Raw genomic sequence first — 26243 nt, 5'->3', positions numbered from 1 at the left:
GATTTTTAAATTACAATAAATTGTGCAAAACGGTAAAACTGTGCAAAAATAAATAAATCTGAAATAAAACGCACATTAGTACTAAAAATAATGTATTCAATAAATAGATAGTCATAATAGCTATTAAATAAATTGAATCACTATCATTATAAAAAAAATTAAGAATATTAAATGAAGACAATCAGAATAAGTTACTATCAAGTAAAATACTATAATACATTTTTGAAATAAAATAATATAACAATAGATTCTTTAAAATCAAGCAACATTTCTGATTATCAACGTTAAAAACAGGTAATATTTTTTGTGATGCATTTAATTTTTCAGGATTATTAGATGAATAAAAAGTTCAAAAAGAACATGTATTTGAAATGTAAATCTTTTGTAACATTATAAATGCTTTTACTATCACTTTTGATCAGTTTAATGCATCCTTGTTCAATAATAAAAATGTATTTCTTAAAAAAAAAAAAAAAAAAACTCCCTGACCCCTTTTTTAAATAGTTATTGCTGTATACTTTACGCAAAATATTAAATAAATAAAAGTTAAAGTTAGCAGTTAAAGCAAATAAAAGTAAAGACCAAAAGGTAAAATTACTCAAAATAATAAATAATGTTAAAATAAAGTAGTTAGTAAGTAAATAAAGCGGTCTCTTAAAAATTTGAAGAATAATGGCTAGAAAATGACTAAAATCATTTTATTAAACACTGCAATAACCCTAATATGTCACTTTGAATACCGTCTTTTGCCAAATAATCTACAAACGGGTCAAATATGGTCTCTTACTTGGAGCACATTATAAATGATATGTAAGGTTTGAATGGTGTTTCATGCATTATCTCTTACCAGGAACATGTTCTTCTGCAAATCTGATGGACACGATGTAGGTTCCCGGTTCAGTAGGACAATATGAGACGCCACAAGTGCCATCCTCCATGTCTTCTGTCTGTATGTCCACCTTACTGGGACCCTCAATGGACAACGCCAAACCACCATAACCTATGAACACAGTTATGAGATTAATATAGATTAAATGCATCATACCATCAACATTCATTTAGAATGCATGAGAAATAAATGCAGTCTTGATCACACAAGACCTACTGTGACAAGTTTACTAATGTGCGATATATATTAAGGACTAATTGTATAAATATTTGAGGTTCTTTGGGTAAGTGGGAAATAATTTGCCGCTGTGGTACCAATTACCAATTTTTTCTCTCTCATTTCCAGCTTTGCACAACCTGTTTGGATTATATTCTTAGCAATTAAGTGGATTTGAGAGCTTGAGAAAACATCATTAAGGACCAGACGTTTGGCAGACGTGGTTTATTTAGTGCTTATGCAGCTCGGTTAGGCGAGTTAGACAGTTAGGAAGAAACACCTGCTCTGAATTGAAGTCATTTTCTATATTTAACATGAATGTATTTGGTATAAAGGAAAAAATGTGAGAGGAAGCACTTATTCTGTAAAATGGGGCTTATAACATCAGATCAAGCCTCTTTTTTGTGGGAAACGTTTATATAATTTGCTTTTGGGAAAGAGATTAATATGCAGTTACTAGATTTGGTTGGTTGGTTAATAAACCAAGTAAAAAAATCTTGAGGTGGGACTAGAAAGTTAAAAAAAGAAGAAATTGCTATATTACTATTATAAAAAATAGTAATAGTTGATATTAAATTAAAAACAAAAACAACAACATTAAATAAAATATTAGTAAATAAATATAATACAAAAATCTAATTGCATAGTAATTATGAAAAATATTTTATTCGATAAACAAAAAATAAAATGATTGAACTATTAAATTTTTTTTAAATACTTATCAACTTAATTATATTTTCATTATTACTTAATATATTATATATTAAATAAATCAAACACTAACAACATTAATTAGTAAATAGAATCATAATAAAATAAATTGGATTATGAAAAATATTTTTTATTCAATAAACAAAAATAATGAAAGGGTTAAACTACAAAAAACAGTTAAATAAATAAAATACATAAACTATTATAAAAATAAAAAGTTGATAATGTTAAACAACAACATTAAACAAAAAATTAGTAAATAAAAAAATCCAATTAGATTGTAATTATGAAAATTCAATAAACAACAAAAAATAAAGTATTCAACTATTAAAAAAACAGTTAAATAAAACACTTGTCAACTCAATTATATTACTATTATAAAAAACTAGCAATATGTAATCAATTAAAAAACAACATTAACTAGAATTAATTTTAGTAAATAAATTATAATTCTAAAAATTTGATAAGAACAATTATGAAAACAAATTATTCAAAACAACAAAAAATAAAGGTATTAGTTAAAGTACAATGTATTTATTAAATAAATTACTTATAAACTAAACGATAATAATAATGATTATTTCTACAAAGTAATAGTAAATATTAATTTAAAACAAAAAAATTGGATAGTAATTCAAACAACAAAGTAGTATCAAAGTAATAAACTACCTAAAAAAACGGATTAAATCAAATAGTTAACTATTATTACAATTTTAAGTGTTGATATTAAATTTAAAAACTACTAAAATAAACCAGCAAATCATAATTATAAAAAAGGGATAGTAATAAACTAATAAAATATAATAATAATGTAATAAAATAATTTAATAAATAGACAATCAATATATAGTCAAATAATAAACACATCAATAGAATAGCTACTATAAAAATATAATTAAATAAAATACAACTGAAAAAACAACTGAATTTAATTACTTTAGCACTTTTTAAACACAATAATGAAATAAATAGATCATATATAGTCATGAATCATACATAATTAAAATAGCTACTTTAAAAATAATTAAACAAAATGATCAAAATGCTGACTATGACTAAAAGCGTTTTCTCACCAGCTTCTCTTGTGTCCACCACGAAGTCAGCCATCTCGAATGTGCGTCCCTCCACCAGACCCTGACCGAAGACCTTGACTCTGCTGGCATCTCCGATCTCAGACTGGACCACCATGATTGTGATGGGGCTGTTAGCGACGTGTTGGCCGTTCTTCTTGATGCTCACCAGGTGCTCTCCAACTTCTCTTGGGATGAAGGAAATGCCTGAAGAGAAAATGACCCATCAGGTGTTATCAAAACCAAACACACAGTAAGCAGAAAGAGCTAGTGTTCATCTTGAAAACCCACCGATGTGGTTGTTGGGCTGCCTCTTGAGCAAACAGGGCTCATCGCGACCAGACGGGGCTTTGATGCTTGCGCTGAGAAGACTGAGATCCGTCTCGTTGATATCCAGAGAGAAATCTGCAGCGGAGCCCAGCTTCACCTGAGACTTCCTCTTATTGTCCTCTGCACGGAATAAAAAACAACAACAGATAAACAAATGTCAAGATCTTACTGGAGTACTATACCCTCATCATAAAGGTAAGTTCCTTTACTACTTACAGAGGACAACTGTATAAAAAAAAAAAAAAAAAAAAAGGAACTTTATGTAATAGTAAAATACTGTTAAATTAGAGTTTTTGGAAGTGAAAAAAGTAATGAAACCGCTTTATATATTAAAACATGTCTAATAAAGAAAGAATAATAAATAATATGGCTATTATTATAACCTACCTATTATTAAAATGACTAATAATAATAATAAATACACATAAAAAGATAAGATATTGAATAAAAGATTAATAACTTTTATTATTATTGTTATTAAATAAAATTAATATTTTTTAAATAAATAAAAATTGTTTAATAAAGAAGAAATGGACATTGTTATTAAATAAAAACAAATTATTATAAACAATTATTAAATACAAATTAAAAGTTAAGTTATTGGATGAAAGATTAATAAATAAACTATTATTATTAACAGTAAATAAAATAAATTATTAAATTAAGAAAAAATACTTAAAGATGAAAGTAATCGAATGAATGAAAATAAGGAAAAAGCTATGAATAATAATAATATAAACATCACAAATAAAAATAGCTATTATTATTAAAAAATAATAATTATGAAATAACTATATAAATAAAATAGGATGATAACTAATAGTAATTGAATGCATGAAAAAGATGGGGAAAAGGTATTTTTTATAATAATAAAAAATATCTATTATGGAATAATATAAAAATGTGAACATTATTAAATATAACAGCTATTATTAAAAAATATATAAATAAAATAGAATGATTATAATAGTAGTAGAATGAATAAAAAAGAAAACTCATTTGTACTCATTACAAATCATTAATCTTATGAAATAATTATAAAATAATAATTTTAATAAATCACAACTATTATTAATAAATCAGTATATATTGCATTATTTGTGTCATGTTGCATGGTGTTTTGTATTTATCTTCAATATATAAAAAAGCTTGTGATAGTCTCTGATCCATCATGCGTCTTTCTCTTTAACACACCATCTTTTTTTGTGTTTGTCAGCATTTAATAATAAAAATAAATTATATACTAATTCAGTACAAATCTAAATGGTACAAAAACATTAACTTTTTCCTTGTAAATGTAAGTTAAATCTGTAAAATCGAAAATGTTCCTACTGTATTAACTTGCTCAGGATCTGGTCACATCCGACTTTTCCTTTTCTTATTTTTTTAAAACTAAATACCAGATCTTTTAAACCGTGTACCTGTGATCCTGGCCGTGAAGGGGCTTCCTGCGATGTGTTTGTCGTTATATCTGACGAGTATATTGTAATCTCCAGGCAGCGTGGGCAGGTATGAAACAGTACAAGTGCCGTCTTTGTTGTCCACACAGTTGATGTCAGCCTTGGATGGACCTTCAATGGCCAAATCAAGGCCGCCTGATACAAAACACCACACGTTTTCTTAGCAGAACGTTTTCAGATAAATGCTAAAGCAGCAGGAGCGTGACTCGTTCATACACACCCTCAGACGCATCTTCAGTGTAGATGGTGAACATAGCGGTTTTATTGGCGGTCCCGTAGACCAGACCTGGTCCGTATGCAGTCACATTAGGACTGTTAGCGTTGTTGACGTAGAACTGCAGAGGACTCTCTGATAAGAAAAAAAACAAACAAGCATTGAATTAAAGGACAGAAAACGCACATACAACAGATTGGAAACATTATGAGGCAAAGCAGGTGCAGAACACAAGATGTTTGGAAAATTATAAATTACTCTGAGAGCTATTTTTGTCCTGAATTGCATTATTTGTTGTTTATATAAAATCAAAAACAGAAACAGAATAAAGGAAATGAGTGAACTTCACTAAAGACCCCCCCCCCCCCCATTAAAAAAAAAATCTTTAAGCATACTTAAAAGAAATAAATTTAAATTATAATAACAATATATTATTGTTGTCGTTGTTATTATTATTATTATTAAATAATGACTTTTTTACCCTTTTAAATTTGAGGTTAAGAATTATCTGCACAGTTTGTGCGATGAACAGAAATCTGGAGTAATATTATTAATATTATTAATAAATGATCATAATATATATTTTTAATTGATATAAAATACAAGTTATAAAGTTATCAGGATATAAATATAATAGGCTGTACTGTTGTATGCATGTGTATAATTTTAATAAAATGAATATTAAATATTATTATTGTTATTAGTATTATATTATAAATCTTTATCTTTTAAAATCTCTTTATATTTCTTTTTATGGCATTGTGATATATTTCCACAAAGTTGTCTTTTAAATAAAGTATACTTATAAAACAATTTAAATATATTTTATTAACAGCCCCACCCCCACAAAAAAAAAAAAAAAAAAAAAAAAAAAAAAGGAAAAAAAGAAACCACAATTTACAATTTTAAAACTTCACAAAAAACAACATTTCACCCCAAAATAGAAATGTATATATTTTTTAAATTAGGGGGGAAAATTAAGCATACTTAAAATAAACTTACATTTAAATTATAATAATTAATTTATTATTATCGTTGTTGATGTTACCATTTTATTAGTATTATTTATTAAATAATGACGTTTTTCCCTTTTAATAATAATTAAAATTTACTAACACAAAGTTGCCTTTAAAAAAAATAAAGTATACTTATAAAACAATTTAAATACATTTTATAAACAGACCCACCAATAAATAAATAATTAATTAATTTTAAAAAAGAAAATAAACTGCCTTTTTCAGCAGAAAGTTATAATTTCAATCATTAAAAAAATAAAATCACTTTAAAATTTCTTTTAACATCTTTGACCCATGTATCATTTTACTAATACAATTAAGTATTGCGTGTGTTGTTGTATTGCTGTCACTGATGGTTATTTATGACAAAAAATAAATAAATAAATAAATAAATAAAAATAAAAAAAGTAAAATCGAGAAGTAGTAAAAAGAAAATATTAAAAAATAAACATGCAGAACTATACAATTATACCAGCTCGTTAATGCGAACATGATATTGTCATGTAGGCACTCCAAACAGAATGATTCAACTCTATAAACACGTTCTTCCTGCCTTATATGGAGAAATAAAGCCATCGGATGACACTAAACTCTCACATTCATGTGATATTGACTGAGGTTTGTGATGGCACTGGACCAGCGACTGGAAAACATGAAACTCCAGCCATAAAACAAGCACCTACATGAGGATCTGCAGCAACACAAGAGCTCCTCTCAGATTCCTCACAGCTGAAGTCACCCATGAGATCTTTCACCACGCTGAATAAATCAGCACCACTCATTTTCTGCATCCGCCCTCAGTCAACCTACATCTATTGAAAGGTGAAGCCTCAACCTTCACCCAAACGCTCCCATGCAGCTCTGGGACCGAACCGAAGGCCTTAAAGCAAATCCTGACAGCTCATTCATCACAGTGTACTGTGTGACTCACCCTTATGCACCTTTGTTCCAGTAGCAGGTTATAAAGGGTTAGTTCACTGAAAAATTAAAACCCTGTCGTTTACTTATGCCATTCTGAACCTATATCACTTTCTATCTTAAGCACAAAATCAGATGTTAACCAACGTCCAAGCTCTTTTCTGTTCAACAAAAGGTCAACATATGCTTTCATAATATGGAAAACTGCTGCAAAATTACTTTAAGAAACACATACGGGTTGAAGGTGAGCAAATGATGACAGAAATGTTATTTTTGTATGAAATATTTCATAAAAAGAAAAAATTATGTATAGAAAATTAAAGTTTTTTGTATTGTGTATACCACCAGAAAGTTATACTTTAAAAATAATTGAAATAAACTATACTTGTAAATATAAAGGCTATAAAAAAACCCCCAATGAAAACAAAATCAAGCTTTTTTATTCACCCTTTTTTGGTGGTATTTTTGTAATTTTTAGCATTGTGATATACTACCAAGTCATTCTAATAAAATATTTTAAATATCTTTTAATGAATTTATTTAAATTAAGTAATTAATTGAAATTATACAGTGACAAACATCCAGTTAGAGCTTTAAAATAATTTATTTTTAAAACTGTTCAATTATTATAAAAAGTATATAATTGTATTATAAAATAATGACAGAAAAAATATATATACATTCTTTTGAAAAAAAAAAAAAAATCAAAAAAATTAATAAATAATAATAATAATAATAATAATAAAAGATTTTTAGGCATATTAAAGCATATTCCCATTAACATTTATTTTTGCATTGTGATATACTACCAAGTTATTCTTTTACAATAATTTAAATTTTTTAATGAATTTATATTAATTATTATAATTTATTTATTTAATTATACAGTGACATACTTCCAAAGTTAGTTTTAAAATGATTTAATTTTTAAAATAGTTTAATTATTATAAAAATAAATAATTATATTATACTTTTTTTTTTGCATTGTGTTACATGACCATTTAGAGTGAAATATAACAAATTATATCAAAATTGTATTTTAAAGTATTTATATTAAGTTAACAGTTTATATGTTATTAATAATAATAATAATAATAATAATAATAATAATAATAATAATAAACAGCAGTTTTGTTGTTTGTGTTATGAAAGGATCGTGTGTGGACTCTGACCTGGGATGTGCGACCCGTTGTATTTAATGTGCATTTCGTGGAGTCCAGCCTCTGTGGGCGCGAATTTCACCGTGACCGTCCCGTCTTTGTTGTCAATGATCTCAGGCTGGGCGGTTTTACCTGACGGCATGTGAACCTCACCTGAAAGACAAACATTTAAGAGTTTAGATTATGGTTTTTGAACAAATATCAATGCTGAATTACAGGTCATGACTTGTAGCAGATTTCACAAACTGGAAAATATCTGGTGTATTATTAGGCTATAAATATTAAATGGCAGTATTGTTGTATATATGTACAGAATTTAATTTAAAATATCAAAAATGATAACTAAAATGATTACTTATTTTGTGTGTTGCGTTGCTATCATTGTTGGTTATGATTTATGGAAAAGGTATATTTACAAAACAAACAAATATAATAATAATAATAATAATAATATTTACATAATACATTATTTTTTTTAAAACTACCAGAATTGAAACATTAACAAATTTCATTATGTGAAAAAAAAATCAAATATACATTATATAAATATAATATATAAAATGTATATTTATTAGTATTAACATGTCATGCCAGTATTTCTTGTGCCTTGAAGTATGAAGATAATAAAAATATTATAAAATACAAATGAACATTTCATTAACAACGTGAAAGAAAAGGTAACACATTATATGACTAACACATTACATAAAAATGGACATTTATTAGTATTAAACAGTATTCAACAAATATCATTAACATAACTTGAAGAAAAGAAATGCATATTAGATAAATCACACATTATTAAAAAAAAGGACATTTCTTAGCATTAATAATTGTATTGCCTTTATGATAATAAAATTAATATTTTTGTGTTTTGCTGTCACTATTGGTTATTTATTATGGTAATTAAAAAAAAACAATATGGAAACAGTTTAACAAATAACATTGTGAAAAAAAAGAAATGCATATTATATTAATATTATAAATATGTTATATAAAAATGTACATTTATAACTCTTAATACTTCATGGCAGCATTACATTGCCTTTATGATTATGATAAAAATGAAATAATTGTTTTTCTTATTTATTGTTATTTTTATAATTTTTTTGTGTTGTCTTCTGGTTGGTTTGTGTCATTTATGGCAAAACAAATAATAACAAATAAAAATAAATAATTCTTTAAAATAAATATTTAACAAAATTACATAAAATTAAATGCATAATATCACTTTATATTAGAATAGCCATTTATTAATATTAATACTTCATGGCAGGATTTATTGTACTGCCAATTATGTTAATAAATAAAAGGTATGGACATATTTCTGAGGTTTATTTTTCATTACAGTAATGAAATTTGTGGAATGGGGGCTTAACATGAAAATAATTTCACAATGCAAAAAAAAAAAAAAATTGCAAGATTTTCTTGCATTTTCTGGGTTTTTCATGCTTTTAGTTTAGGGGTAAAATATGACCCATGTGCACACATCTGCTGTTCATGTGTAAAAAAACCTGTTAAGTTAAAAAAAACGATTAATTTGTCTTAAATTTAGGCTACAAGCAATGGTTTTGTGCAACCAGCCCCAGGTGTCTTCAGCAATGTCTCACCTGTGATTTCTCCCTTTCTAAAGGTAAAGGGAATCACCATATCGAAAGGTCTGTACCCCGTCCCGTTCACACTGTTAGCAGGAATATACGTGCCATCTGTAACCTGTGAGGCAGAAATCTGAGTAAATGAGAGCGGACAACACACATTCATCCGTTACAACGGCCTGTCAAACATTTCCACGTTTAGTCAGTCTGTGCAATCCATTCTGAAAGTGAGAGTGCTGTGGACGAGAAAAGACATTAACAGCCCAGTGATTCAGCCACAGCAGAAGACAAACGCGTGTTAGACACGAAACGGTGGAAGACGGAGAATCGGCCCCCAGCACACCTGACAAAGCAAAGCATGCCTGGAAAAAACAAAAATCCCCAGAACCATCGTAAAAAATCTGAGAAATGAGAACAATAGTGTGCATAGGAGGAAACATGTTGAGACATCTAATACAGATAAACCACACCAGGAAGATGCATCACTGATAACTGACACTTTCTGCTTTTCCCTATTATTTCACCTGGAGCAAATGAGGTAATCACTATGACGAGACTTCAAATACATCAATAAATACTGACAAAAAACAACAACAAAATTAGTCAACTCTAATTAAAATTTGTGTTTGCTTAAATTTTAGGTCAAATAAAAAGTTTGGTGTTGGTGTCAAAGTTTTAAAAGTTTCTTCTGCTCACCAAAGCTGCATTTATTTGATCAAAAATAGTCAAAATAAAATATTATTAAAATTAACACTTCTATTTCATAACATTATAAAACGAAATTTATTTCTGCTATCAAAGCCGATTTTCAGCATTATTACTTCAGTGTCACATGATCTGTCAGAAATCATTTTAATATGCAGATTTATTATTTCTTGAATAAATTTGATTTAAGGTTTTTTAATAAAAAGTTTGAAAAAAAAAGAGACTTTATTTTATTAAAGACGTTTTGTAATCTTTGACTACAAAGAACAAATAAAATCAGACTATTAAAAAAAAAATCAATAGCAGTATTGAATATAAGTGCAGAATTTTAGTAAAATTGTTTATTTATTATTTATGTTGTGTTGCTATCACTGTTTTTTAGTTCATGAATAAATAAATAAAAACTACCAAAATCTCAAAACCATAATGTGAAAATTAAAATGTATATTATTTAAATTAAATAAGTAAAATGTATATTTATTAGTATTAATACTCCAAGGTGTTAATACTTAATACTCCTGTGCTGATGATAATAATAATAATAAAATACTTGTGTGTTGTGTTGCAGTCACTGTTGATTGTGTATGGCAAATCAATAAAAAAAAAACTAAATAAATATTAAATACTAAAAAAAAATTTAATAAAAGTACCAGTACTGAAACTTTCCACTAAATACCATTACCATAATGTGAAAATAAAAATAAAAATATATATTATATAATATCTAAAATAAATATTAGTAATTACACTCCCTGACAGTATTTCTTGTACTGCCCTGATGCTAATAATAAAAAAAAAATTGTGTGTGTGGTGTTGCCATACGTTGATTATTGTGAATGGTAAATAAAAAAAATATATATATATAAAAAGTAAAACAAAACTACCAGTACTGAAATATTATTTCAAGCAAAATTACATTTTTTTAATTAAATAAAATTATTATATTTGATTTTTCAAGTTATATATTATATGAAAAAAATGATTAATTTGTTATAATATTTCATGGCTGGATTTATTGTATTGCCCATTCATAATTTTAATAAACAATTTAAAAAATAATTTTAAGGTTTATTTTTCATTATAGTAATGAGAATTTGTGGAAAGTGGGCTTAGTTTACATGAAAATACTTTTATAACATAAAAAAGAAAATCTGTTGCAACATTATATACATCTTTACTGTCACTTTTGATTCATTTATGGATAAACGCATTAATTTCTTCAATTTTTTTTAACAGTAGTGTGTATTTTTAAAGCATTTCACAGATCTGCTTTGTGGTTTTGGAAACGTCTTCTCCTAAACCTTATGAATACAACTAATTCAGGGCAGCAGAAGAGTGCATAATAGTTCTTCACATCCTGAGGTTAATGTCATAATGACCAATTTAAAACTAGCGCCCGCTCCAAACAAAACTATACCAGTCTAAACAACCAGGCGTAGAGTTTCCCTCTGCTTCTGTCATCAATGAAACACACCAGAGGGGAAACCAGAGCGTGAGAGAGAGAGAGGAAATAAAGAGCGATGAGTAACAATTCCAACCATTTCCTGCAAAAAATGACGCATGAGTGGTCAAAAATGAAGAGGAAGTGAACAGAAACCAAATTAAATGAAAAATAGAAGGTCAAGAAAAGAGTGACCGACACAAAAAAGCAAACATCAGGACAGAGAGGTGACCGGCTGGAAGCTGGCGTTCAGTGCAAAGGCTGGAAAAGAGTGAAGGAAGACGGGTGAGATGTGCATCTATGTACCCAGGGCTGGAAGCCGACGCCTGGTGCTGCCTTTTGCTGTTGGACTGACTGCTGCTGCATCACGGGAACTTCATCTGTGGCCTGAGAAATGATATGTATGGATGCATGAGGAACACAAAGAAACACACTTGAATGCACACGGAAAATTGTGCCAAAGCTGTTGTAAATTTGTTGTTGTGGGGTCAACAAAACTCCATGTGTTAAATACAAAAGATATAAATGTGTTAACAGAATAACTATAACAAACTCATACAGTTTACATAAACATCAAAAATTGCACCGCTTGCAGAAATGCTAAGAAATGCATGGTTGCACGATTTGGAGAAAAATCTAATTGCAAGGTTTGTCAAAAATTGTGATTGTAATAATTTAAAAAGGCCCAAAATTGTGATTTATAATCATGACTATGAAATACATAATGCAGCTCTACACAAAATATATAACTCTGCATTTCTAAATTGTACTACTTTTTAATGAATAAATCATTTTTTATTTTACAGTAAACAATAGCAATATTTTTACTCCAGAAACTGTAATTTAGTAATTTTATCAATATTAATAAAAGTAATTTATAGCATGATATAGTAAGATTTTATAATTAGCATTAATTTTGTGATCCAAAACTTATTTACCAATAATATTTTATTATCATTGTGATACAAAATGTATTGAGATTATTATTATATAAAGCTTATTTACCAATATTTATTTTTAATAATTTTGTGATGTAAAAACTTTAATTTACCAACATTTATTATTGTGATATAAAACATATTTACCAAATATTATTACCATTGTGATATAAAGCTTATTTACAAATACGTATTATCATTAATTTTCAGATAAAACTTTAATTTACTAATAATATTGTTATTAAAACCATTCAAACTAATTGTTATACACTTTAAAATAAAATAAATTATACTACTAATGATACTTGTATTTAATGGTTTAATATAGAAATATTTATTAATAAACTAATAAAATAAATTATTATTATTATTATTAATTGTGATATACAACTTATTTACCAATATTTATGATTACTATTATTAATAAATTATAATACTTTTCCAGTAATTTATTATAATTAATCACTATTATTAATTTTGTGATATAAAATATTTACCAATATTACTATTATTATAATATAAAACTTATTTACCAATAATATTCATTAATTGCTACAAAACTTAAATTTACTAATGTTTATTATTAATAATTTTGTGATATAAAACGTATTTACCAATAATAATAATTACCAATATTATTACAATATAAAACTAATTTACAAATATTTATTATTAGTATTGTGATATTGTATTTTTACCCACAATTTCTATTAATAATGGTCAAACAAAATAAGAAATATTACTACTGTAATATATGTAAATAAAATAAAACATTAAAGATATTAATAATCATAAATAATAATAAGACATTAAATTTACAGTAAACTATTATCATTTCAATTTTAATACTTTCTAGCTGCCTTAAAAAGTGCATGCGCTTTTAATTGTGTTATGAATTTCACTCCGAGACGATCCGGAACACAACAACACATGAAATCGAGCTTGCATTGCTAGAAGCGTTTGCGTGTATATTTCAGACCAAAATCAAAACCTTCCCGTAACGTCATGAGATATGAAAGCACTAATAAAATGAGTGCGATCATTTGTCTTGATAATGCAAAGGAACTACATCTTAATACAGGAAGACCCCATACGAGCAGAAACAATGAACTCCAGATGAGGATAAGTTGACACAAAGCGCTGAACCTTTCAAACCGGGCCGTATCTATTCCAGCTCCTTAAAAAAAAAGCCCTCTTCAATATGGTTCCCCTTAAGAGCTGATGTTATCAGCGTATGCTTCTCACCATGACTTTGAAGGGGCTCCTGGGGATGTTCTCCCCTCCGAAGCGCACGTAAATCACATACGTCCCGGGTTTAGGAGCCGTGTAGAAGATGTCAAAGGTCCCGTCCTCGTTCTCGATGACTTCAGCTTCCACCTCAGTGCCGTCCGGAGTGACCACGATGCAGGAGACCTTGCCTTTTCCTGCTCCTTTAGTGTTCACCACAAAACCCACCTCCTCCCCGATGCCGATGGTCGGCCCGATGCCAGGTCCTGCAGGACAGATATGAGTGATCGCATTGGTGAAGATTTGCTACAGGACTGTTTTTGGAGATTTGCCCTCCATTACAGCATTGTTTCCTTTTGGTGTGTTTTCAATTTGGAAATCTGATATTGCTTTAAAAAGCTTTTAAAGTGGTTGTAAGGTTGTTTTTATCCCACGTATGTGATTCAGTTTGGTTAGGTTGGTCTAGATTTATAAATGCAAATAGTTATTAGTAACAATCAGCACAAATTAGTATTTAAAATAGGACTGAAAATTTAAAATAAATCTGTTCAAACTAAAATACACTTCCAAAAAAAATTAGATTATAATTTTCATAGTTATTCAGGCTAAAATAAAATAATAAAATAAATAAGGCTAAAAGCAAAATTTAAACATTTATGTAGAATTTTAAAATTTTTGAAAAATGTAAACATACATTTTTTTTTTAAATTTAAAAAAAAAGTATTAAAAAGTATAGTTATTCAGCAGAAAATAGAAATAAAAATAAGACTGAATGTAAAACCCAATCTTTCTGTTCAAACTAAAATGCATTTCCAAAAAGTAAACGCAATCCAAAAAAAAAAAAATACAAATAATAATAATTATTTCAAAGTTATTCAGGCTAAAATAAAATAAAATTGTAAATTTTGAAAGTTCAAATACAAATATAAGATTAAAATATATTTAAAAAAAAGTAACAAATATTAAATAAAATGTAAACTTTTCATAAAATATAATATACATGTTAGACAGAATATTAATAAGATTTGAAATCATATTTGACATTAAATATAAAAAAACAGTGTATATAAATATGAAATAAAATACTCTAATCAAATGAAAAATTTATATAAAAAGATAAGCAAATATAATAAATATTTTTAAATAATAAAATTGAATTAAAATTAAAAATCAATTTATATTTATCCATTTAATTAAAATTAATTTTAGAAAATTTTAAAACAAATATAATCCAAAAAACGAATATAATTTTAAAGTATTAAAAAGTAAATAAAAATTACATTAGATACTAATATTATATAAATACACACAATATATTTAATTATATACTTTTTATATCATAAAATTAGATTTACATTAATAATATAATATTTTATATATAATGCATTTAAATTTAAATAAAAAAAATATATATTTTCTAATAAAATAAATAAGAAATAAAAAAGAGAAATAAAATATTTTAAATTAAAATATTGAATATAATAAATATTGAATTATAATATAAATATACATTAGCTGTGTGTCCAAACAAAGGCTAAGAAACCCCAGATGATTGCAGACGTACCTGTAACTGTGCACTTGCTGGCGTCTCCTGAAGTGGTCGCTCTCACTCTATATGGAGAAGTTGGGATCTCGTCTCCGCCGTACTTAATCACAATAGTGTAACGGCCCACTTTATCCGGCACATAAGACACTTTATAGGTGCCATCGCGGTTGTCCTGAATGTTGGCTTTCTTGGGTTTACCATCCTGATCCTGAAACACATAAAAACCGCGTGAAACACCGACAGGACCTCCAACCTACTGAACAGATCAGCGAGACTCTGAGGTCCACAAATGAACCAAGAAACTGTTTACAATCACTGTAAATGACACTGAGAGGAGCTTCATCAATAAGAAACAGGACAGAGGAGGAAAAGGTTCAATTTCCCTCTGGATTTCCTGCTGCAGTTTGGCTTTTATGAGATGTCCATTTATCTCATTGTTGGCCTACCGCTTCGGTCTCAGTGAATGGATTTAGAGCTTGAAACGCAATACAAATGGAAAAATATAATCTAATCCCAGATCACCGGAGCAGTAACTTCTCAAAAGATAAAACAACACGCTGCATCCAAAAGAAAGACGTATGAACAATAAATGATGCAATATGCTACCATGTGATACTTGCAGATCCTCATTCATCTTTTCTATTGCAGGTCAAATCCAAATCTGATTTTCAGTCTGCTGGTCTACTTTAATTATTATTATGTATAAAAAAAAAAAAAAACACAACAACAACAACAACACACATTTATTGATAATAATAATAAAAAAAAATTATATATATAATATATATATAATATTTTTATAATATATATTTATTTTTACAATAGATATTAGCGCATATATATATATATATATATATATATATATATATATATATATATATATATATATATATAAGCATAAGCTAATATCTATTGTAAAAATAAAATACAATTTAAATAGATAAAAAAAATCTAAATGTTAAAAATCTTTCAAAAAAAGTTAATAAACTGAATCCAACTACTATATCAAATTAGTTATATACTATACAAGTTAGGATATTAATTTTAATACTACTACTATTAAATTAAAACAAAATATATATTTTAAATAACCATAACATCTAAAATGCTTCTTTCTAAAAAAAAAAAAAAAAAAAAAAAAAAAAAAATTTAAACTATAATATAAAGTAACAATATTTTAATTGTATATTTTAAATTATATTTTATAAAAATATAAAAATACAATAAATCATTCTAACTAATGGGCTAACTAATCTGATCATTTTATAAAAAAAATATACCATATCATGTTACAATATGAACTTTAAAATACTACTACTATTATTATTATTAAAACAATATATTATAATTACAATATATTTTAACTATATACTTTAAAATGTTTATCTTTATAAAATATACTATGAAATATCTTAAAATATAAAGTAATACAATATATTAATTTAAAATGCTTATCTGCATGGAAATATACTACATAAAACATTATTACAACTATAACTATGTAACTATTACATAGACTATTATTTTAAATTAATATGATATAATATTTTAATTGAAATGCTTCTTTAGAGTAACATAACATAACATAACAACTGGTCAAAAGTTTGAAATAAGTTTTTTGTTTTTGTTTTTGAAAGAAGTTACTGGAGCAGTAACTTAACATAAAATAACAAGAGAAAGATACTCTGCTACTATGTAATACTCCAGATCCTCATTAATCATTTCCACTACAATTCAAAAACTAAATCCATGTGATTTTACAGTCTGTTGGCCAACTGAAAACATTTGAATCTACTTCAGAAAAACACATTAATTATAATCAGACATATTGAAACGTTAATCCGTTTCTTCAAACCACAAGAGGAGGCCGAGACTGAAGATGTCAGGACTCACGGTAATCTGCACAGACAGCTGGCCCTCGCCCGCTTCCTTGGCGTCGATGGTGAACTCCACAGGGAAGCTGGCGGAGAGGCCGGTGGTCAGGCCGGGTCCGCTGGCACGCACCTTACTGGCATCATGAGTGGGTTGAACGCGCAGCTTGAACGGACTGAAAGACATTTGAAGGATTGGTTTGATCTACTGAACAGTAGCGCTCACAGCAGGTGAGTATAGAGCGAGTCAATCTGACATGATTACCTGCGTGGAATTTCCTCATCTGCGTATTTGACCGCGACGGAGTACGAGCCCTCCACAGACGGCGTGTAGGCCACTGTGTGCGTGCCGTCACCGTTATCTCTGACTTCAACTGGTTCGGCAACACCTGCAAACAACAAGCCAGTTATATGTGACCCTGGACCACAAAACCAGTCATAAGGTTAAATTTTACAGTTACAGGTTATGAATACATAGCTCAATAAATAAGCTTTCTATTGATATATGGTTTGTTAGGATAGAACAATATTTGGCCGAGATGCGTCTATTGGAAAATCTGGAATCTGAGGGTGCAAAAAATTAAAATACTGAGAAAATCAACTTTAAAGTTGTCCAAATTAAGTTCTTAACAATGCATATTACTAATCAAAAATTACATTTTGATATGTTTACAGTAGGAATTTTACAAAAAATCTTTACTTAATTTCCTAATGATTTTTGGCATAAAAGAAAAATCAATAATTTTGACCCATACAATGTTTTTTTTGGCTATTGCTACAAATATACCCCAGCGACTTAAGACTGGTTTTGTGGTCCAGGGTCACATATGTGATTGATCTGCCAAAAACAAATTTACAAAATGATAACTGCTACCGATCTTAGTAAATTAAACATGCAATACGAGAATGATAAGTCTGTGCAGTGCAGTCCTGTTAGAAAAATGTTGCATAAGTTTAATAAAAAAACAACAGTATATACTGTGCAGTAAATAAATAAATAAATAAATAAATAAATAAAATAAATATTTAAGTTCTAGTAGTGTTTTAGAATTGAATTCAGAACAAAAATGAATAAATCAAAACAAATAAATTAATAAATGTTTAAGTATATACTGTGCAGTATACTAGTACTTAATTCAGAAAAAAAAATATAAATCAAAATTAATGTATATGCAGTGCAGTATGCTAGTATTAAAAATCAATATAAATCTAAATAACTGAACAAAAATGAATAAATCAAAACAAATAAATTAATAAATGTTTAAGTATATACTGTGCGGTATACTAGTACTTAATTCAGAAAAAAATAAATATAAATCAAAATTAATGTATATGCAGTGCAGTATGCTAGTATTAAAAATCAATATAATTCTAAATTATTAAACAAATGTACGCTAGTATTTAATTCAGAACATAAAATATATATACACAGAACAAAAATGAATAAATATAAATAAATTAATGAATTAATAATATAGGTATACAGTGTGCAGTATGCTAGCATTTAATTCAGAACAATACCTATCATATTAATAAATAAATTCATTCAACATTTAAATCAAAATTGTAAATAAACAAATAAATGCTTAAGTATATACTTTGCAGTATGGTAGTATTTAATTCAAAACAAACAAAAAAATCAATATAAACAAAAATAAATTAAGTAATTTCAGAACAAAATAAAACAGTCCAATTAACATTTAAATGAATTTAGCCAATTTATTATCTACATATGTGCTCTGCAGTATGCATATAACTCAGAATAAAATAAGTGCATGTTAAAGTATATACTGTGAGGTATGCTATTTAATTTAAAGCAACGCAAAAAAAAAAAAAAAAAATGCATGAAGAAATGAATGAATATTAACTAAAAAAAAGTGTTTATAATTCAGAAAAAACTATGCCCAAAATAAATAAATACATTTCTCTGCAGTATAACAAAGTAAAAATTTTAAAAAATATATTACGAAGAAAAAATATATATGCTGTATACTGCTAATATTTAATTCAGATAAAAATAAATAAATAAAAGCATAAATCCCCTAAATAAAAAATAAATTAAAAATCTTAGTAAATGCACAATCCTCATGTAAATGCGTTTTTACCTTTAGGTCCAGTCACGGCCACAGACAGAGGAGCGACACCAGCTTTACTGCAGTCCACAGTGAAGGATTGTGGGATTTTAGCTCTCACTCCAGAACCGACACCAGGCCCAGAGATCTTCACCTTACTGGAGTCAACAACATCCTTCACCGGCACCTTAAACGGGCTTCCTATGACACAAAGATAAAAACTGACCGACGAGTCCACGCATGCTAATGCAATTCAACCAGAGCCATCATAAGATAAAGAGGGATAAATAAGATTAACGCCAAAGACACAGGAAGAAGAGAAGATGGACAAAATAAGTCAAAGATGACAAGATCTTGATATATTTTGGTTTGCATAAACAGGCTGCCACAAACATACATTTTATTCATTGCTATGCAGTTTCTTATGTATCCCAAGTGAGATTTTGTTTCCACAAGCCTGTAGTCTGATAACTCAACTCCTCTAAAGTATCGCTCTTGCAGCTTCTATAGACGTGATTTAAACAATCTGGAAGCGGCATTCATGCGGGAGATTCGTACTATGTGGTCTTGGCCTGGTGAATGTTTTCAATGAAACACGAGCTCATAATGTCCAGCAGTGAGAATGCGGTAGCCGCTCTCCTCAGTTACACGAGATCTAGTTTCCCGGGTGTAATAATAATGAAAACAAATTTGCGGCATAATTCAAGAGGTTTCGCAAGGTTGAAACTGGGACTCTGGTTAAAAACATGTCAAGCTGCATCTCTCAAAGCTGCAGTAATGCTTTCTTCAGGACTGTAAGTAATGCATAGCAAAACAAAACAAAACAATGCAGTTTAACAAACCGGGAATGTGTTGTCCTCCATAGGTGATGTTGACGTCATACAGACCAGGCACATATGGGGTGTATTCCACATTACAGCTGCCATCTTTGTTATCTTTGCAGGACATTTTCGATTCGGATGGACCTTCTACAGTTATTCCCAATCCACCAATACCAGCTCCTCTGTATGGATCAAAAGATGGTTGGTTAGTCAGTCTCAAAGAGTCATATTCATGTTCTCGATAGTATACAGGACAAGATGTACAGTAGCATTCAAATGTTTGAATTTGGTACTTTAATTCAGAACAAACCCTAAAAAAGCAAAAAAGAGAAGTATTTGATGGATAAAATTGCATAAAATTAAGTAAACAAACTAATAAAATGTTATATAAAACAAAATGCATAAAAATAAGTAAACAAACATGTACAGTATGCTAGTACTTAAGAAAAAGTAAAACAAAAATAAATGAAAGACAAATGAACATAAATACATAATATTCAAGCAAATACTTTAAAATATTTATGTACTGTGCAGTATACCATTCAAACTATGCAAAATAAATAAATAAATTTAATTAAAATGATAGAAGTTGCGTAAATGCAGTAAAAACAGTGAAAGCTGTAATATTGTATAGTATTACAATAAAATTCAAAAATTAAAATTCAAATATTAGTGTATTTTCAGTGTCAAGATACTATTATAGTTTTTATTTTTAATTAGTATTTATTTTTATATTTTCTGTTTTCGCTTTATTTTTTATTTTTTAAGTTTTAGCAATTTATAAATTAAGTCATTTTTGTATTTTTACTTTATTACTTATTGTATTGCATTTCACATTTTCATTTGGTTAAACTAAAATATGTTTATAAATTAAGGTAAGATTTTTTAAATATAATTTTTTTATTTCAGTTAAATCTTTTTTATTTTGGTTAAAGTTTTTTTTTATTTCAACTAGAATACAGCTTATTTAAATTAGCTGTTTTCTATGTGAATATATTTTAAAATGTAATTTATTCCTGTGATCAAAGCTGAATTTTCAGCATCATTACTGCAGTCTTCAGTGTCACATGATCCTTCAGAAATCATTCTAATATGCTGATTTGCTGCTCAAGAAACATTACTATTATCATTGTTGAAAAAAAGTTGCACTGCTTCATATTTTTGTGGAAACGTTTTATTTTTCAGGATTCTTTAAATGAACAAAGTTCAAAAGAACAGCATGTTTTCGAAATAGAAATCTTTTGTGACATTATAAATGTCTCCACTGTCACTTTTGATCAATTTAATTTAATAAGAATAATACTGACCCCAAACTTTTGAATTATAGTATCAATATCATAACAGCTCCACTAAATGACAAATGTAATATCTCAAGCTCTTTAACCTGGTGATGATGGAGAACTTGTTGGGTGTGTCGGTCAGTGCTCCTTCCAGACCCGGGCCCTTGGCCTGCACACGTGAGGGGTCGCAGCCCTCGCCCACCCCGACCTGGAACGGACTCTTTGGAACCGGAGTCTCATCGTACAGAACCTCCACACTGTGGACTCCTGTGTGGAGCAGACAAAAAAAAAAAAAGACAATCACACTTAGCTTCTAAGAAAGAAAAACAATGGTTTCTCCTGTAGCAGCTTGCAGTGGCTCTGCTGAGAATGAGTTTGTCACCTCATAAATCTGGCTAAATTATCTGTATTTTCTGCCAAGCTTTATTGTTGTTCTTCAAAATACACAAGTGCAAGATGAAACCTGTAGTGCTCCTGGAGCTCGAACAGTAGAGCAAGATGTGAGGGTTTGATTCTCAGGGAAAACATGAAATGATAAAATGTATAGCTTGCATGGAAGGAAAGTTGTTTTGGATAAACGTGCCAGCGCAAAAATCTAAATGTGAAGAAAATTAGATAATGTTTGGCTGGCCATGCCATTAACTTAAGTTAATATTTAATTAATCTGTGAGCAAGTAAGTAAATCAATTAAATCAACAAAGATTTTAACACAAATAAATAAAATCAGATCGTATATATATTTTTATTAAATAAATATTAATAAAAAACTGGATTGCCCAGGAAATCATAAAATAAAATAAACAGGATTAAATTACAAACAAGGAAACACAGGATTTTAATCAAGAATAAATAGGATCATATAAAAATAAATAAATAAAATTTTGAATTTTCCAGGAATAAAAAAATAAATAAAATAAATAATAGAATAAACAATAAAATAAACAGGATCATCTAGGCCATTCAATTTGATCTAGAAAAAAAAAAATGTAAAAAATAAAAATGACTGTCCAGGTAAATAAATAAATAAATAAAAAAAATGTAAAAAATAAAAATAAAAAGGACTGTCCAGGTAAATAAATAAATAAAAAAAGTAAAAAAAATAAAAATAAAAAGGACTGTCCAGGTAAATATATAAATAAATAAAAAAAATGTAAAAAATAAAAATAAAAAGGACTGTCCAGGTAAATAAATAAATAAAAAAAATGTAAAAAATAAAAATAAAAAGGACTGTCCAGGTTAATAAATAAATAAAAAAAATTTAAAAAATAAAAAAGGACTGTCCAGGTAAATAAATAAATAAAAAAAAATGTAAAAAATAAAAACGACTGTCCAGGTAAATAAATAAATAAAAAAAATAAAAAGGACTGTCCAGGTAAATAAATAAATAAAAAAAGTAAAAAAAATAAAAATAAAAAGGACTGTCCAGGTAAGTAAGTAAATAAATAAAGTAAATAAATAAGTAAATAAGTAAATAAGTATATATACACACACACACACACACACACACACATATATATATACACACACACACACACACATACATATACATATACATATACATATACATATATATATATATATATATATATATATAAATAAACAGGATTATCCAGACCATTCAAAAATTTGGATTGTCCAGGCATTTAAAAAAAAAAAATGAAAAAAAATTGACGTATAATTTTTCAGGCCATTTAAGTAGAATGTTGTGCATCTTACCGTTCTCAAATGGTGTGTATTCCACATTATACGTCCCGTCGCCTTTGTCACTAATGACGCAGTCTGTAGCAGCGCCTGACGGGTTCTTCACATGAGCTTTAATGTGTTTCCCACCAGCTTTGGTCAAACCTCGGGCATCCACAGTGAACTCTGTCGTGGCCTCCCTGAAAACTCCTACAGACCAGAGAAAAAACACACACAGCGGACTCATTGAAGATGTTCACAGATGTCACAAAACCATGCATCTCCTTTGTAAAAACTAATTAAAATCATATCTCAGCAAATAGTTTTTAAGGGCCATCTCAGGAAGGATTACATCATTTAAAGCATGATAACACATGCATTCCTCCACAACAACACCTCTTCAAAAACATTGTTACGAAACCTAAGTAAAAAGGCTCCAGACATGAAGGAAGCCAAATCATGATGAGAACATGAAATGGCATTTGTAACTAGGGATGCACCGAAATTAAAACTCTTGGCCGAAGCCGAACGAATTGAAACACTGGGTCAAAAGACGAAGACCCAATTAAATTAAATAGCTAAAATGTACTTTTTAGAGTTTTGTCTTGTTTAAAAAAAAAATCATTTACAAAACAACAATTTACAAATATTTACCTAACACTGAACATTAACATTCTAGTAGACATTATAGCCTACCCACAAAGCCCAATTTAACTTAAAAGTAATGTGTTCGTAAAATAATATTCTTTGGCATTTTTTAAGACCACCTTCTTGAATCAGGCATGTGTTTTTAGTGTACAAATAAATGCAGCCTTGCTGAGCAGAAGAGACTTCTTTTAAAACATTAGAAAATATTACAGATCCCAAATTGAACACCATGTGTGAATGTTATAATAAACTTATTAATAGAGCTGTTGTAATTATTGTAATTACAATGCTAACTTTTATAAAAGTTGACTTATATTTTGGTGGAAACCCACAATGCCACATCAGTACTTTTAGCTGACAGCAGCAGATTTATGAATGATTCTCATCACATAGATTTCCCTCACAATTTGGACTTTGAACCCTGGCTAACAAGCTTTTGCAACTTTGTCAGAATAAATACAATCTGTGTGTATTAGACAACATAACGTTCTGTAGTTTATCTACTAAGGGTTAAAGGCCATTTTGTGATTTCAGTCATCAAACAGTAACCAACAACAACCAGCCCTTTCTCCTCTCATCGAAGACATGTGATGCAAAACTAAACAGTCTCTCACTATCGGGGCTTGAAATCAGTGTTGGGGAAAGTTACTTTTAAAAGAAATGCATTACAATATTGAGTTACTCCCAAAAAGAATAAAACTAATTACATTACTTAGTTACTTTTTATGCGTTACGTAACTTTTGCGTTACTTTTTAAATCAGGCAGGGCTCGCTTGTTTGCTTTTAATTAGGGCCGGGACTTTAACGCGTTAATTTAGATTAATTACACAAAAATAACGCGTTAATTTTTTTTAACGCATTTTAATCGCACTTAATTTTGCACCGCGGAACGTTTCTCACTGGATGAGTTTCAGCGGCGGACCAATTATACTGGAGCACCAACTAACAGAATGCGCATATCACCGCAGCACATCGAGCCTCAAGTATCACCTCAATGCTTTTACAGAAGGTCTACCTACCTATAGGGTACCTGAATTTCTGAAATGAAGGCTAGTATATTTCTAAATATCCCAGTGTTTCCCGTACCATCATCTTAGGGGGGCGCGTTTACAATGTCTCCTCCAAGAAAACGGACTGGATCGCGGACTCCATTCATAAAAAACGAATTTACTATAGCGCGGAATGCCACGTAAATTCGTCGATTTTTGGATTGATAAATCAAAAGTTGGTCTGTCACTTAATTCAAATCGCCATATGGACTAGTGTCTGAAAACTGAAATGCAAAAAGACCGTTTTAATATGAATCCTGCACTGTTTGCCTCTGTATGTTAGAATGGCAGAGACGCGTTTTTTTTATACTGCACGCGTGATGCTCCCGTTAATTTTTGGCATTTGTATCTCACATGAACAGATCTCAATCTCCAAAGCTACTGTCAGTGTCACTTTTAACGTTTCATTTGAGAAAACTAGCATCATATCATACTTTACACACGGCAACCTGTAAAAATAAAAGTACGGTTTAACATGAAACAGAGCAATATTCCTATTTAAATAGACAAAAAACATATATATTAAAAAAATTAATATAACAACAAGATTAACCACTTAATTGTAGAAAAAAATACTATGATTATTATTATGTATTGATTTTAACAGAAAACCTCTGTTTGTTTGCCAAAAATTAAAAAGGTTTATTTTTCATTTGATTAAAAATAAATAAATGTTTATGCTTTCATTTGATTATGAGAAAAATTAAAACACAATTTATTTAAAAAAAAAAAAAATAGCAAAAGATTGTAAAGCCCTATTGTTCAAAATGTTAAAATAGAGAGTTTGGGATTTATTTTTTAACTGAAATAAATGTTTTCGTTATGGGAAACGCTGTATCCTATTGCTACAGTTAATGGCAATATTGCACTGGTCTGTTGGACTTGGTTGAACAAAAATAAACAATATTTTGTTGCTTCAGTTTATGTATTCAGTCATTATTCAATGGTAACTAAAAATCCATATGAAAAAACTTACTTCTCACTGTTCTCAGGTCAAATATTTATATGCGATTAAAATGCGATTAATTTCGATTAATTAATTACAAAGCCTCTGATTAATTAGATTAATTTTTTTAATCGAGTCCCGGCCCTACTTTGAATATAAAAAGTTTAATTTTTAGCAAATTTAAAAGCCTTAAAGCTCAGGCTTAGAGAAAAATAAATTCACGTCTGTACAGTAGACCACAGAAGAAAAAATGTCAACTCTTCAGCATTAAAAAAAAAAAAAAATTGGAATTGGATTATCGAAGGTCGACAGCAAAGACATCAGTTAATAAAATGGGATTAAAATACATAAAGGATATTTGTGTTATTTAACAGATTAATTGCAGGTTTGCTTGGAATGTCACCGTTTTTATTCATTTTGAGGAAAACTGTATCTGTTTT

The 26243-nt window shown here is 28.4% G+C and overlaps 1 protein-coding gene across 1 annotated transcript in view; it reads right to left on the bottom strand.

Annotated features, from left to right (window-relative positions):
* Nucleotides 1-26243, bottom strand: part of flnba (filamin B a) — a 179594-nt gene that overhangs the window by 42888 nt on the left and 110463 nt on the right. Inside the window, exons 21-36 of the mRNA XM_073826377.1 lie at nucleotides 23197-23370; nucleotides 21585-21747; nucleotides 20222-20382; nucleotides 19413-19580; nucleotides 17573-17696; nucleotides 17330-17483; nucleotides 15455-15644; nucleotides 13909-14156; nucleotides 12032-12112; nucleotides 9595-9697; nucleotides 7997-8137; nucleotides 4897-5025; nucleotides 4638-4811; nucleotides 3178-3336; nucleotides 2890-3093; nucleotides 848-1000 (exon numbers count right to left, since the gene is read on the bottom strand). Coding sequence (XP_073682478.1) covers nucleotides 848-1000; nucleotides 2890-3093; nucleotides 3178-3336; nucleotides 4638-4811; nucleotides 4897-5025; nucleotides 7997-8137; nucleotides 9595-9697; nucleotides 12032-12112; nucleotides 13909-14156; nucleotides 15455-15644; nucleotides 17330-17483; nucleotides 17573-17696; nucleotides 19413-19580; nucleotides 20222-20382; nucleotides 21585-21747; nucleotides 23197-23370 — 2526 coding nt within the window. The remainder of the gene's footprint in view (nucleotides 1-847; nucleotides 1001-2889; nucleotides 3094-3177; nucleotides 3337-4637; nucleotides 4812-4896; nucleotides 5026-7996; nucleotides 8138-9594; nucleotides 9698-12031; nucleotides 12113-13908; nucleotides 14157-15454; nucleotides 15645-17329; nucleotides 17484-17572; nucleotides 17697-19412; nucleotides 19581-20221; nucleotides 20383-21584; nucleotides 21748-23196; nucleotides 23371-26243) is intronic.

This window comes from Garra rufa, chromosome 20, assembly GCF_049309525.1.
Source record: "Garra rufa chromosome 20, GarRuf1.0, whole genome shotgun sequence".
Classification (NCBI taxonomy): Eukaryota; Metazoa; Chordata; class Actinopteri; order Cypriniformes; family Cyprinidae; genus Garra; species Garra rufa.
This window is presented reverse-complemented; position numbering and strand designations above follow the sequence as displayed.